This window comes from Heterodontus francisci, chromosome 1 (assembly GCF_036365525.1).
Source record: "Heterodontus francisci isolate sHetFra1 chromosome 1, sHetFra1.hap1, whole genome shotgun sequence".
NCBI lineage: Eukaryota > Metazoa > Chordata > Chondrichthyes > Heterodontiformes > Heterodontidae > Heterodontus > Heterodontus francisci.
This window is the reverse complement of record NC_090371.1, coordinates 105,190,017-105,206,334: the sequence shown is the minus strand read 5'-3', so window position 1 is coordinate 105,206,334 and position 16,318 is coordinate 105,190,017. Positions and strand designations below refer to the sequence as shown.

Genomic DNA, 16,318 nt, shown 5'->3' with positions numbered 1-16,318 from the left:
ATCATGTCTGTGCCAGCAGATAAAAGCTATACAGCCTAATCCCACTGTAGAGCTCTTGGTCCACAGCTCTGTAGGTTACATCACTTCAAGCACATATCCAAGTATATATTTTTTTTTAAAAATGTGATGTGGGTTTCTGCTTCTTTACCCTTTCAAGCAGCGAGTTTCACACCCTAATTCTTCTGCCAACTCCTTTAAATTTATGCCCCCAGATTATTGACTCTTTGCTAAAGGAAATACGTCCTTCCTAACCACTCAAGCTCAACCCTTCATAATCTTGTACATCTCAATTAAAATTTCCCCTCAGCCGCCTCTGTTTATTTATTTTATTTAGAGATACAGCACTGAAACAGGCCCTCCGGCCCAAGTCTGTGCCAACTGACAACCACCCATTTATATGAACCTTACACGACTCCCATATTCCCTATCACCTACCTACACTAGGGGCAATTTACAACGGTCAATTTACCTATCACCTGCAAGTCTTTGGCTGTGGGAGGAAACCGGAGCACCCGGGGAAAACCCACGCGGTGACAGGGAGAACTTGCAAACTCCGCACAGGCAGTACCCAGAATCGAACTCGGGTCCCTGGAGCTGTGAGGCTGCGGTGCTAACCACTGCGCCACTGTTGCGAAGAAAACAACTCCAGTCTATGCAATCTTTCCTCACAGCTAAAATTCTTCGTGCCTGGCAACGTCCTCGTAAATCTCTGTATCCTCTGGTGTGATCACATCCTTTGTGATAACGACCAAATAATCTGTTTTGGTGATGTTCATTGAGGGAGAAATATAGAGCAAAGACAATTCCCCTACTCTTCTTCAAAATAGCATCATGGGATCTTTTACATCAACCAGAGGGTGCGGACGGGCCTTGGTTTAACGTCTTATCTGAAAGACAGTACCATCCAGTGGTGCAGCATGGTCTTAGTACTTACTGCACTGGAGTGTCAGCCTTGATTTTTGTGCTCAAGTGGGACTTGCACCCACAACGTTCTGCTATAAGCTGAGCCACGGCTGACATACAGCTGAATTTGCTGTCAAATCAGGTACAGAAAGGGAAAGAAAGATAGGATTGAGAGAAAAAGAAAAAAGTAAAAACAATTTAAATTTAAAATTTAACACTGTTTAAATCTCGAACAATTATGAGATGCCACACTTGTAATAGTTAATTTTTCAGCACCTGAGAGGCTGATTGGGAATACTTAAGGTTGATCACATTAAAGGGTACTTAGACTGACGTGGCAAGACTTAATTTACTGTGGTAAGTTTAATTTGTATCTACTGTGCGAATACAGCAACTTCATGCCATTCAATAGCAAGGCAGACAGAGATACTGATTTTGCGAACTCAGTGGAATGGCACAACTTGGACAGCAACTTTTAAATATCCTCATTTAACCGCACATCTGCCCCTCACCTGAAGTTGCTGTATCATTTGCGCATAAATAACGGCAATTGTCATTAGCCTCACCATTATTTTGACAGCAAATTCTGGGCCAATATAGGGGTCAGATTAATGGAAGAGTTCAGCATTGTCAGCTCTGCAGAGACACCCAGTGGCCAAAACTTACAATGGCATGCAGTCGGACAAGTTATTAAAAAAATTTAAATTCTATCCTGATTTAACAGCTTCAATTTTACTGAAGTTAATGTAATATCCATCTCCAATGTCACCTACAAGTACAACCGGTTGTGCAATAATGAAAAGACAGTTGATACAGAATGCATTTTAAAATAGAACCCCATACCTTTTGTTTATTCAGTTGATCTCCTGTGGCATTGCATATACTCAGAATACGATTACTATCTTAATAGTCTCCATTCATTATATTGCTGTTTCTCTCTCTCCTGCTTCTCTTCCCTTAACTCTTTTTGCTTCTCACCATCAGCTTCTATCCCCTTGCTATCATTTGTTTTTCTTTTGGGTGGGCAGTATGGTATGGAATGAAGCTACTGACCAAATAATTAATTTTAAACTTGAATGTTGTGGGGAAAATGTAGCCTTCAATAGCTCCCTTCTCAGTACATCTCTCACCTATTTGTTCCAATTAATGTCCTATATACTTTCACCTTTCCTTTCCACTACTTCCTACTATCCCGTAACTATCCTTTTGAACTACCCACTCAACAGCTGTAGCTTGCCCTTTCCCTTGGTCCGCTATCACCCACCTCATGCTTAATCAGCTATCAATTTCCACCTCCCCACCTAAGAGTGGTCTCTGCACCCTCAACTAGTTTCCCTCCTCCCCTTCCTATTCAGTTGCCCGCAAAGGCTTTATTTACTTTCAAAGTTCGACTGACATTTTGTAAAATCAAGGTAGAATGAGAAAGTACACGGATTGTCTGTGTTTCAGTGTTGTTCTGAATTAGAACTGGTCTCACATGTGTAGGCCATTAGCATTGACCTTTTCTGTCAACAAAAGACAAGTGAGTTAACTTCAAAAATTCAACTGCTGTTTACTTTTCTCATCGTTTTCAAATCCCTTCACAGCCTTGTCCCTCCCCATCTCCAAGCTTCTCCAGCCCTACAAGACAACTCACTAGTTAAGGTTAATCATATTATTGATTCTTAAATAATTTTGGCTAAATTCCTTAGCAATGTCATTTACGGAGGTGAAAATAGCAGATTTGCCTTTCCCCCTGCCCCCACAGACCTGCAATTTTTTTTCTCTTCAGATAATTATCCAATTCCCTTTTGAAAGCCAAGATTAAATCTTCCTCCACTATACTCTCAAGCAATGCATTCCAGATCCTAACCATTCAATGTGTAAAAAACATTTTGCCTCATGTTACCTCTGGTTCCTTTGCAAATCACTTTAAATCAGAATCCTCTGATTCAAGAGCCTTCTGCAAATGGGAACAGTTTCTCCCTATCTGCTCTGTCCAGATCCCTCATGATTTTGAAGAATTGTTGGAACCCAATGGCTACATTGAGCAGAACTATGAGTTTTCATTATGATCATTCAATTAACTTCCGCCCTAAAACCTGCTTCACCCTCACTTGCTCTTGACTCCGGTGTGAAATGCCACAGGATATCAGCTAATATATTTTATATGTACACACACTTATATTGCACTTACATGGTGGTGCAAAATCCTTTTTTCCAGGCTGGGCTGGCGAGATATCAGAAGCACTGCCATTCTGATGAGTAGCTGAAGAATGCTCTGGAAGTTGACTGGGTCTTGATCGGGTTGATACAACTGGGAGTACAAAACCATAATAAGTTGCAGTTCAAGCAATGCTCTCAATGTAACAAATAAGCCACATATTTAGTACAACTGCAAAACTTTCCAAGCTCCAGTTGAAACAACCCAACGTTTGAGTTACTTTGAACAAGATCGCTTCTATAGCAAGTCACTTAAAAGACTTTATATAGCACCTTTCATGACCACTGGACATCCCAAAGCACTTTAAAGTTTAGTCACTGTTGCAATGCAAATAATCCCTCATAAGATGAATTCCAAAATTAGGGTTAAACTAGTTAAAACTTGCAAAAAATTAATTTACTGCATTTTCTTGTTTGGCGTAAAGAGAACGTGATCTCTCTTTAGCAAAATTGACATGGAGAAATGTTCAGTCTGATGTGGCTGAAGGAGGCATTGTGGATGCAGATAATGAAGAATGTCAACTCCTTTTCCACATACAATCAGAGTACAAGTTTGTGCAGACGCATCTCAATTTACTGTCAAGCTATTAAACATATACTGTTACGGATATGTCGGGCAATGTGGGTGGTTCTCACTGTTGAATTCCCCGCCTGAACAGCAAGAGTTTTGTTATTCAGGTTTAATCCAGGGTTGTCCAACATACGCCCGTGTGCCAGGATCCAGCCCGCCAAAGGTTTCCATACAGCCTGTGGATGTAAACTGTATCCGAGCCATTTCTCATCCTCGTCAGGGGTCTGTGACTGGAGATGAAATATTTTTCACTGGCTTCTTCTTGCAGACCGGCTTTCAAAAAAGAAAGTCACAAGTCAGTTTCACAGCTGACAGTTGCTGGGAGCAGGAACAGTAGTTTCTGAACTTCAGACAGATTTGGGATTTTCCAGCAGGCTTTTGGAAAAAGTCACAACCTGACAGAAAAAAAGCGGGGGGGGGGGGGGGGGTTGGACAGCGAGAGCGAGAGATCACTCCCGACAGATGGACATCTATCCGGAATACTCCGCCTTGCTACAAGAAGTGTGCGGGCAAACACTGATCACTCGTGGAGGCAATAAAAATGCAGGTATCTCACTAAATCAGTGTCCAACATAGTGATGAGAAAGTAAGTCAATAAATTAATCTTCTCATTTAAAGCTTCCTCACAAAAATGTACATTTGTTGTTGTTTTGATTAATAGCAAGATACATTTCTAATGCTTTTATTTTACCACAGTTGTCTCACTGGCCCCTATGTAAGACAAAAATTGTAATAGAAAATAGGAGCAGGAGTAGGGCATTTGGGAATGTAGTCCCCCAAGCGAAAAGTTTGGGCAACCCTTGTATAACCCCCTGGTATTTTATTTTTCAAATAAACAGACAAGGACAGGTTTTCTTGCAAGTTTAAAAACAACAGGAAATCAATCGTTTATTGATCAATATGCCTTATCCTGAAATTATCGCAACCGCAGCCGCTCACGCATTCGCTCGCAGACACACATACGACAGAGGAAAAAAGGAAGTGTTTTTTTTAGTCCTTCGGGGGTTGTGGTGGGGGTGGGGGGGGGGGGTAGGCTGTCACGATAATCCTGTTGAATTCTCTTGGAAATGGAGTTCTCGATGGGTGCAGGCCTGAGATGATTGTAGATTTCTCTCAAATCAAAGGTTCAGTTGAAAACTGTGCATCATCTCCAGTTTACCGTTGTATAATGTAGATGTAGGATTCTACAGCAGGGCATGTGCCTTCTGACTTGCAGAAAAAATACAATCTGCTGGATGTTGCTTCTCTCTCCCTCTCTTTCTGGCTCTCTCTTTAGGCTGTCTTTTTTAAAAGGTAAAGCTGTGTTACTTCTCACCTCCTGGTAGGAGACATTCTGATCTCTTCTCCATGGTGATTGCACAATGGCTGAGGACATGGCTACTTCACACTTACTTTATTTCAGAGAAAGACATTCAATTCTGGAATGTTTTAAGATGGAGTGCAATTGACACCTCTTAACTTTGAAGATTTGTCCTTTGTCTTTGTCAGACAATTTGAATACACAAAGGCCAATTCTTTTTTCTTCAACAGTCATTTTGGACCATTGTTCATTCTTAAAAAAAATAAAGGTTCATTTTTAAAACGGTTTTTCATAACTCTTCAGTTAGTCCATAATTTGTATCATTGCATTTCCAGAGTTCATGAAACCGCCCCAAAGAAAGGAAAAATGAAATTCCTTTGATTTCATTTTTGATTTTTTTGGGCGGGGGGGGGGGGGGGGGGGTGGGAGTTTAGACAGAGGTAAAAAAGAAACAGCAAGAAAAAGTTTAGGGTCACACTACTTTACACACTCATTTCATTCACTCCTCCATCTTACAACTGAAGAAGGGTCACTGACCCAAAACGTTAACTCTGCTTCTCTTTCCACAGATGCTGCCAGACCTGCTGAGTGATTCCAGCATTTCTTGTTTTTGTTACAACTGCTATAGCTGGCATGGCTTATAACAGCCATTTGAGGTTCAAGTTTAAGTTTTTTCATCATCCTTTCTTTGGATGTGGTACCATCAAAAAATTGCTTCTTTTGGTCACGTTGTCAAATGGGGTTGTCGTTTCTGTCGTACCAGTTTGTACTACATTAGGAACGTTAATTTCTAGGAACATGTGAATGTTGAAGTTCGTAGTATGTAAATTTTTGTTACTGCTTGTGGCAAGCTTCCCTGTCTGCACAAGTTTTAACCCTTAGCTACTGCTTCCAAAATACATGGCGTTAACCATTCAGATTCTGGCACATTGATAGTTCCTATTTCTAGGGTGCTAGTGGACAATGCATTTGTTTTAACCCCTGCTAAATCCCCTACAGGATTTCTTCCTGCCCCTTGTTCTTGCAGAGTTGTTGGATTTGATTAGTTTTGGATTTGGGACCTGATCATTTGATTCTTCAGTGGGTAGATCCACACTGATCTCACTTTTAGTTTTCTTGTGATTTTCACATGTGTGATTCATTTTAGGGTATGTTACCTTCCCTTTCCTTTCAGAGATAGGCTTTCCCTAATCTGTCCCATTTCCTTTGAGACACTTCTGCTTGCAGGTGGTTGTCCAGCTTCCACTGCACTCCCCTGTGGCACCTCAACTAGGTGAGGCAACTCGTTCAGTCTTGGCTTTCCTGTTTTGGAACTTGCCTCATCCAAATTTAAATATTTAAAAGAGGTTTCAGCTAGTCATAACTCTGGGGATTTTCCTTCAACTTTTGTGGCTTTTATCTTAGCTTCGTTAAATCTTTTTGGCCTTTTTAAATTCTTCTGGCTGTATGGCCCCCTGTGGGAATTTTGGGCTTCCCCAGCCCTCTGCAGCTGTACAGAGTTTTGTTTGCTCCCCTCAGATTTTTCAGTCTCTGTGGACTGTTCTGGACCCTCTGGGTACAATACTGTGCTTCCTGCCAAGTCATTGCCCAGCAATAGGTCTACCCCTGCATGGGTAAGCTTGGAATGACTGACTGTCACTACCCCGGTGACCAACTTACTCTTAGGTAAATTTTTTACTAAGGGAACATTTGAGCATATTTGGCAGCAAGCCCTTTCACTAATACCATGGTATTTGTTTTGATTTCTGGTGGCATTTCTGTCAGTTTGGCTGCCAGTCGGGTTTGAAAACAACTGGTATTTCTGAAGATGATCATCTCCTTGTCTGGTGCTTGGGGCACAAAAGGAGTCATTTTCCTTTGTGTAAAAGTTCTGGCATGTGCTCTGCTCTTGCGTGATAAGTGACAAGAGGAAAAACTTTTTCACGCAGCGAGTGGTTAAGGTATGGAATGCGCTGCCTGAGAACGTGGTGGAGGCAGATTCAATTGAAGCATTCAGAAGGGAATTAGACAGTTATATTGTGAGAATAAGAAATACTGAAATGTTGTTTCTACAGCTTATGGAAAATTACCGAGAAGTCATTTCTACACAACATAATGAAATCACTGAAAAAGAGAACTGATAAGGGTATGTAAGTAAAGACCTTGAGACAGTACAGCAGTTAAAAATTGTGCTTAGGCAGAGAAAAGAAAAACAGCAAGAGTTAGAACAAAGGATGTAGTGAATAAGAAACTGCCCCACTAAGATAAAGGCTGACAGCTGCAAGTTAAAACACACAATGGAGAGCCAAATAAGGTAAAACAAAAACAAGAGTCAGGGGCTAGAAAGTTAGAGTAGGGGGAGAAGTAAACAGAGGAGACTGTAGCAACTATAGGATAGGTTAGTGTCATAATATGTTATAACCAATAATGTAAACTAAAGGCGTGGAAAAATGTATTTGTATTGTTATAAACATGAACTGAATATGTTGATCGGTGTGCCTGCTTGTAGGACACCCGATCTTGCAAGAACGTTAAATAAACTTACTTCTTCAGAGTTTGACTTGGTGTAAATTATCAAGTGGGCTACGTTTCTCACAAAATGAAAAGGAAGAATGTGCAGGGTTATGGGGAGAAGGGGGGGGGGGGAATGGAATTGAGGGAATTGCTCTTTTCGAGAGCCAGTGCAGACATGATGAGCCGAATGGCCTCCTTCTGCACCAACAATTCTGTGTAATTAGAACTCAGGTGTCAGGCAAACCCCCCACCTACCAAAATTGAGGCAAACATGATTTTGTAACATCAATATTGAAACTTAAAATTGCAAGCCCCTGACCGGAAAGACATTTCCATAGTAACCGATAGTGTTGGAACAAGGGTCAAAGGGCCATGCCCTGACTCATTCAACCAATAATGAACTTTTGATTACCAGACGTTGAAGGTGGGGGGAGGTAGCATTCCAGACTGCAAAAGTACAATCCACGAACCTCGCAGGAGAGACTGTTGCATACAAGGAGCTAGTCACATGACTAACCTGCTGGACAATCTGGGAAAGTTTTTGAATTTGAACTCCCAAAGAAATTAGAAGAGAGACAAAGCCGTATGCTCATGGAGTAAAGATCTTCCCTGGAACTGAAGCAAGAATTACAGCCTCTCCTGTCTGTCTGCTTCCATCTCCTTCCCACAGAACTTTTGTGAAAACACATGAAACTCAAAACCTTGTTCACATAGGAAACCTTTCTCTGAGAATTATTGGGCCCGAACGAAAAGCAAGACTACTTACAAAAGGGCTACTGCGAGCTTGAGAAACAGTAAGATATTGCCTCAAACTGTTCTACGTATCTTTTCTGTCCCTATTTCCATGTGTGTATCGTGTATGCATGCTAGTGTGGGCACGTCGTATAGCCGTAGACGTTAACCGTATTAGAGTTTAAGTTTAATAAATTTCATTTTTCTTCTTTAAACCAAAGAAAGCCCATTTGTGCTCATTTCTTTGCCTTATAATTGGAAAGTTGTGAATAAGGATTCACAAAGGGGGAGCTCAAAACACTGTTTAAAATTAAACCCTGTTACAAGAAGACCAGGTGAATATAGTAACAGACCCCTTTCTCACCTGGTCTTCTTGTAACAGGGTTTAATTTGAAACAGTGTTTTGAGCTCCCCCTTTGTGAATCCTTATTCACAACTTTCCAATTATAAGGCAAAGAAATGAGCACAAATGGGCTTTCTTTGGTTTAAAGAAAAATGAAATTTATTAAACCTTAAACTTAAACTCTAATACGGTTAATGTCTACAGCTATACGACGTGCCCACACTATCATATCATCAGGCTTACCACTTTCAAAGCCACAGACACAGGCTTGACTGCAGCACCTCCTGCTGGTTTTTTGGCCTACCAACAATTGGCCTGGACCTGCCCACATTTGCCACACTGGAAACATGTCAGGCAGACCCCTACTGGTTTATAACCTGGGTTCCTTCTTTTAAAAGTTGGAGACTAGTCGGGTTTTCCTTCCCTACTCACCTTTTCCTGCAAGCCCATTTCTGCTTCCTCTACATCCCTGCTATCTCTCCCTAGCTTGTAAGAGTTACTAGACCTAAATTTATCTGAGGAGTTAGGGAGTGTGTATTAACTCATAATTGGCCATTTTAGTGGCTTCCCCTACTCACGGGACTCTTGGTTCTGTGATGTGGGTTCTTACACTACTTGGGACACTATTTTTAAATTCTTCCAGCAACATTGCTTCTCTCAAATTTTCATACATGAGGGTTCTAGCTTGAGAGATCACATCCAGCAATCAAAAGCCATATGTTTAATTCAAGTCTGCGTGGGTCTTTTCCGGGTGTGTCAGGATTTATGTTTATCTGCTTCCAGTACCAGTTCATATGCATTTAGAATTGCAGTTTTAGTTTGCTCATATTCAGAGGAACTCTCTTGATAACAGGGAACTAGCATCACAAGCCCTACCGCCGAATTCGCCTTATTAAAAAAAAAGTCCAAAATTCTTTTGGCCATTTTAGCCTGGGAGCTATTTTCTCAAATGAGATAAAATATGACAACCACCTCCTCATTAAATGTTGGCACCAGTCTTGAGTGGCTCAGCACATCGAGGTTTTGCTCTGAAATGGGGATAAGATTCGAGTGGCTGGCAGCATGCTCATTTTGAGTTTGCAGCCTCTGTAACTCAAATTTTCTGGCTGCTTCCTCTCTTTTTCCTTCTGAAACTGCATCTCTTCCCTTTTCATCTGCAGATGGATTCTAGCTAGAATTATTTTTTACAGTCTCCAGGTCCATGTCTTCTAGTTCAGGGGTAAGTTTAAAATGGTTGGCTTGAGCAATTCAGGAGTCTTTGCTTTTTGTCTGAAACTGATTCACACCTCTGTAGGTAAGCTTTTTAAATCTTCAAAACTTAATTTGTTTAACTTATCATGGGATATTGCTCCCTGCTGTACAAACTCCGTAGCATTAAATGTGGCGATTTCTTTTGTTTCTCGCACCATAGAGAAAAAACAAGATAACCTGCTTTTATTTTTGCACAATTTTAAGAGGTCAATTTCCACCCATTTTCTAAGTCCCTCATTTATTTGGCAGTTCAGATCCCGACTTTGAGCCCCCAATTTGTTAGTCACGGTGCGATGTGGGTGATTCTCACTGTTCAACTCCCCACCTAATCGCAGCAATATTTTATTAGGATTTAACCCCTTGTTGTTTTATTCCTCAAATAAAGTGACAAAGACAATTTTGTTGTGGGTTTAAAAACAACAGGAAATGAACAATTATTGATCAATGTGCCTTATCCCGAAATTGACACACACGCACGCACAGACACAGAGGGGGGGGGGGTAAAAGAAGGAAGTTTTTTTAAAATAAAAGTGCAGGTGGTCACAATGGAGTTCTCGACAGGTGCAGGCCTGAGACAATTGTAGATTTCTCTCCAGTGAAAGATGCCATCACAGATGCCAGACTTCAGCCAATTCGGTTCACTCCGCGTGACATTTTTTTTTTCGTTGTGCAGCTTTTCCAGGAGCACAGGCATTGCGAGCGAGGAGTGAACAGCTGGGAAGTCAATTTCATCGGGTGTTTCGGTGGAGCAGGGACTGCTGGGTAAGTAGAAACCTATATATTTGGGCTGTTTCTGAACCCGAGACACTACTCTTGTAGTGTCTCCCACCCGCCCTCCTCCTCTTAGCAAAAAAAAGGACTCGGTTGTGTGTAGGTAAGGTAAGGCTTTTTCTATTTCTCTTCTTGTTTTATCGTGTGATTGGTTAAAAACTTGGGAATTTAGACTAGTGGGAATGGAGGTTAAGGCAGTTGAATGTTCCTCCTGCAGAATGTGGGAGGTAAGGGTCGCCAAGGGTGTCCCTGCTGACTGCATCTGCGGGAAGTGCACCCAGCTCCAGCTCCTCGAGGACCGCGTTAGGGAACTGGAGCTGGAGATACTTCGGATCATTCGGGAGGCGGAGGGGATTATTGAGAGGAGTTATCGGGAGGCAGTCACACCTCAGGTAAAAGAAGAAGGTAGATGGGTTACCGTCAGGGGAAGGAGAGGGAACCAGCAGGCAGTGCAGGGATCCCCTGTGGCCGTTTCCCTCAACAACAGGTATACCGTTTTGGATACTGTTGGGGGAGACGACTTACCAGGGGTAGGCAATGGGATACAGGTATCTGGCGCAGAGTCTGTCCCTGTTGCTCAGAAGGGAAGGGGTAAGAGGAGAAGAGCATTAGTCATTGGGGACTCCATAGTTAGGGGAACAGATAGGAGGTTTTGTGGGAACGAGAGAGACTCACGGTTGGTGTGTTGCCTCCCAGGTGCCAGGGTACGTGATGTCTTGGATCGTGTTTTTGGGATCCTCAAGGGGGAGGGGGAGCAGCCCCAAGTTGTGGTACACATAGGCACCAACGACATAGGTAGGAAGACAGATGGGGATTGAAGGCAGAAATTCAGGGAGCTAGCGTGGAAGCTCAGAGCGAGAACAAACAGAGTTGTTATCTCTGGGTTGTTGCCCGTGCCACGTGATAGCGAAGCGAGGAATAGGGAGAGAGAGGAGTTGAACACGTGGCTGCAGGAATGGTGCAGGAGGGAGGGTTTTGGTTTCCTGGATAATTGGGGCTCTTTCTAGGGTAGGTGGGACCTCTACAAACAGGATGGTCTTCACCTGAACCAGAGGGGTACCAATATCCTGGGGAGGAGATTCGCTTGTGCTCTTCGGGGCGGTTTAAACTAATTCAGCAGGGGAATGGGAACCTAAAATGTAGTGCCAGTGTACAGGATGTTGAGAGTAGTGAGGTCAGGGATAAGGTTACAAGGACGCAAGAGGGCACTGGCAAGCAAGAACCTGGTTTAAAGTGTGTCTACTTCAACGCCAGGAGCATCCGGAATAAGGTGGGTGAGCTTGCAGAATGGGTTGGTACCTGGGATCTCGATGTAGTTGCCATTTCGGAGAAATGGGTAGAGCAGGGGCAGGAATGGATGTTGCAGGTTCCGGGATTTAGATGTTTCAGTAAGAACAGAGAAGATGGTAAAAGAGGTGGGGGGGTGTGGCATTGTTAATCAAGGAGAGTATTACAGCGACAGAAAGGACGTTTGAGGACTCGTCTACTGAGGTAGTATGGGCCGAGGTTAGAAACAGGAGAGGTGAGGTCACCCTGTTGGGAGTCTTTTATAGACCTCCGAATAGTTCCAGAGATGTAGAGGAAAGGATAGCGAAGATGATTCTCGACAGGGGCGAGAGTAACAGGGTAGTTGTTATGGGGGACTTTAACTTTCCAAATATCGACTGGAAATACTATAGTTCGAGTACTTTAGATGGGTCAGTTTTTGTCCAGTGTGTGCAGGAGGGTTTTCTGACACAGTATGTAGACAGGCCAACCAGGGGCGATGCCACATTGGATTTGGTACTGGGTAATGAACCCGGCCAGGTGTTAGATTTAGATGTAGGTGAGCACTTTGGTGATAGTGATCACAATTCGGTTAGGTTTACCTTAGCGATGGGCAGGGACAGGTATATACCGCAGGGCAAGAATCATAGCTGGGGGAAAGGAAATTATGATGCGATTAGGCAAGATTTAGGATGCGTAGGATGGGGAAGGAAACTGCAGTGGATGGGAACAATCGAAATGTGGAGCTTATTCAAGGAGCAGCTACTGCTTGTCCTTGATAAGTATGTACCTGTCAGGCAGGGAGGAAGTTGTCGAGCGAGGGAGCCGTGGTTTACTAAAGAAGTTGAAGCGCTTGTCAAGAGGAAGAAGAAGGCTTATGTTAGGATGAGACGTGAAGGCTCAGTTAGGGCGCTTGAGAGTTACAAGCTAGCCAGGAAGGATCTAAAGGGAGAGCTAAGAAGAGCAAGGAGAGGACACGAGAAGTCATTGGCGGATAGGATCAGGGAAAACCCTAAGGCTTTCTATAGGTATATCAGGAATAAAAGAATGACTAGAGTTAGATTAGGGCCAATCAAGGATAGTAGTGGGAAGTTGTGTGTGGAATCAGAGGAGGTAGGGGAAGTGTTAAATGAATATTTTGCATCAGTATTTACAGTAAAGAAAATGTTGTCGAGGGGAATACTGAGATTCAGGCGACTAGGCTAGATGGGATTGAGGTTCACAAGGAGGTGGTGTTATCAATTTTGGAAAGTGTGAAAATAGATAAGTCCCCTGGGCCAGATGGGATTTATCCTCGGATTCTCTGGGAAGCTAGGGAGGAGATTGCAGAGCCTTTGTCCTTGATCTTTATGTCGTCATTGTCGACAGGAATAGTGCCGGAAGACTGGAGGATAGCAAATGTTGTCCCCTTGTTCAAGAAGGGGAGTAGAGACAGCCCTGGTAATTATAGACCTGTGAGCCTTACTTCGGTTGTGGGTAAAATGTTGGAAAAGGTTATAAGAGACAGGGTTTATAATCATCTTGAAAAGAATAAGTTCATTAGCGATAGTCAGCACGGTTTTGTGAAGGGTAGGTCGTGCCTCACAAACCTTATTGAGTTTTTCGAGAAGGTGACCAAACAGGTGGATGAGGGTAAAGCAGTGGATGTGGTGTATATGGATTTCAGTAAGGCGTTTGATAAGGTTCCCCATGGTAGGCTATTGCAGAAAATACGGAAGTATGGGGTTGAAGGTGATTTAGAGCTTTGGATCAGAAATTGGCGAGCTGAAAGAAGACAGAGGGTGGTGGTTGATGGCAAATGTTCATCCTGGAGTTTAGTTACTAGTGGTGTACCGCAAGGATCTGTTTTGGGGCCACTGCTGTTTGTCATTTTTATAAATGACCTGGAAGAGGGTGTAGAAGGATGGGTTAGTAAATTTGCGGATGACATGAAGGTCGGTGGATTTGTGGATAGTGCCGAAGGATGTTGTAGGGTACAGAGGGACATAGATAGGCTGCAGAGCTGGGCTGAGAGATGGCAAATGGAGTTTAATGCGGAAAAGTGTGCGGTGATTCATTTTGGAAGGAGTAACAGGAATGCAGAGTACTGGGCTAATGGGAAGATTCTTGGTAGTGTAGATGAACAGAGAGATCTTGGTGTCCAGGTGCATAAATCCCTGAAGGTTGCTACCCAGGTTAATAGGGCTGTTAAGAAGGCATATGGTGTGTTAGCTTTTATTAGTAGGGGGATCGAGTTTCGGAGCCACGAGGTCATGCTGCAGCTGCACAAAACTCTGGTGAGACCGCACCTGGAGTATTGCGTGCAGTTCTGGTCACCGCATTATAGGAAGGATGTGGAAGCTTTGGAAAGGTGCAGAGGAGATTTACTAGGATGTTGCCTGGTATGGAGGGAAGGTCTTACGAGGAAAGGCTGAGGGACTTGAGGTTGTTTTCGTTGGAGAGAAGGAGGAGGAGAGGTGACTTAATAGTGACATATAAGATAATCAGAGGGTTAGATAGGGTGGATAGTGAGAGTCTTTTTCCTCGGATGGTGATGGCAAACACGAGGGGACATAGCTTTAAGTTGAGGGGTGATAGATATAGGACAGATGTCAGAGGTAGTTTCTTTACTCAGAGAGTAGTAGGGGCGTGGAACGCCCTGCCTGCAACAGTAGTAGACTCGCCAACTTTAAGGGCATTTAAGTGGTCATTGGATAGACATATGGATGAAAATGGAATAGTGTAGGTCAGATGGTTTCACAGGTCGGCGCAACATAGAGGGCCGAAGGGCCTGTACTGCACTGTAATGTTCTAATTCTAATTGAATCCTGCAGCGAGTAACTCACCTCCTCACTCCCCAAAGCCTGTCCACCATCTACAAGGCACAAGTCAGGAGTGTGATGGAATTCTCTCCACTTGCCTAGATGGGTGCAGCTCCAACAACACTCAAGAAGCTCGACACCATCCAGGACAAAGCAGCCCATCCACAAACATTCACTCCCTCCACTACTGACATACAGTGGCAGCAGTGTTTACCATCTACAAGATGCATGGCAGCAACGCACCAAGGCTCCTTCGACAGCACCTTCCAAACCCGCAACCTCTACCAACTAGAAGGACAAGGGCAGCAAATGCATGGGCCTACCACCACCTGCAAGTTCCACTCCAAGCTACACACCATCCTGCCTTGGAACTATATCGACATTCCTTCATTGTCGCTGGGTCAAAATCCTGGAACTCCCTTCCTAACAGCAGTGGGTGTACCTACCCTACATGGACTGCAGCAGTTGAAGGCAGCAGCTCACCACCACCTTCTCAAGGGCAATTAGGGATGGGCAATAAACGCTGGCTTAGCCAGCGACGCCCACATCCCACGAATGAATAAAAAACAAGTTCAGTTGAAGAAGGTGGATCACTTCCAGTTCACTGCTGTATAACGCCAATGTCGGATTCTGCAGCAGGGCATGTACCTTCTGGTGAGGGATATTCTGATCTCTTTCCCATGGTGATCGCACAATGTCCCAGGACGTGGCTACTTCACACCTTCTGACATTCAATTTTGGAATGTTTTAAGTAGGAGTGCAATTGACAACTCTTGAAAATCTTTGAAGATTTGTCCTTTGTCTCTGTCAGACAGTTTGAATACACAAAGGCCAATCCTTCTTTCCTTCTGTGGCCATTTTGGACCATTGTTCATTTTTTTTTTAAAAAAGGGTCCATTTTTAAAAGACAAAGTCAGTTTTTCATAACTCTTCAGAGTTGGTCCATAATTTGTAGCATTCCACTTCCGGTAAGCATGACAATTTATAAAACCTGTTGTCACTGAATTTGGCTTGAGATTTTCGGTTGCAAATTTCACTGGTGCTGTCTTAGTCAAAGTCTCATGTGGCTTTGGGCCATGTTATGGAAGGAGATATTTTACAACATTATAAATTTAGGCCTTCTGAATTTCAGGATTTGGATATTCAAAAATAAATAAGCTGGAAGTGTTTCAGTTCAAAACAGCATGTTCATAAATCAGAAAAATTGTTTTTATCAGTAATTTCAGACTGATTAAAAGCACCTAACACTTAAAATTGATTTCACAAAGCAGAACAATAAAAGGAGTTGAACTTCATTATCTGCATCCTCAATGCCTCTTTCCCAAGGAACTTTCTTCAGCCACACCAGACTGAACATCACTAATTTTTGGAATTTAATCCTAAAATCAAAAGGCTCAAATATGATGTAGCAGGTGCACAATGCAGCCAGCTAACAAAAAAGCTTCACTGGAAAACTATCAGAGACCCGCAAAATATTCATGGTGAAATTAGTATCTTTATTGCAAAAGTACTTCTTGAAATCCCCATAGCACTCCTTTCATCCCTCTCATGCCATAGCCCCCAGTCCACCACTTCTACCCATGACAACCCATCTCCATCCTAAACTTTCAACCCCTTCTGCCCATGCCATCCCATCTTCATCCCACCCTTTCTGCCCATGCCATTCCATCCCTCCCATCTGCATC

The 16,318-nt window shown here is 43.1% G+C and overlaps 1 protein-coding gene across 3 annotated transcripts in view; it reads right to left on the bottom strand.

Annotated features, from left to right (window-relative positions):
• kif2a (kinesin family member 2a) overlaps nucleotides 1-16,318 on the bottom strand; it is a 230,361-nt gene that overhangs the window by 138,512 nt on the left and 75,531 nt on the right. For all 3 annotated transcript variants that reach the window (XM_068034057.1, XM_068034039.1, XM_068034047.1), the window contains one exon: nucleotides 3,080-3,199. In XM_068034057.1, coding sequence (XP_067890158.1) covers nucleotides 3,080-3,199 — 120 coding nt within the window. The remainder of the gene's footprint in view (nucleotides 1-3,079; nucleotides 3,200-16,318) is intronic.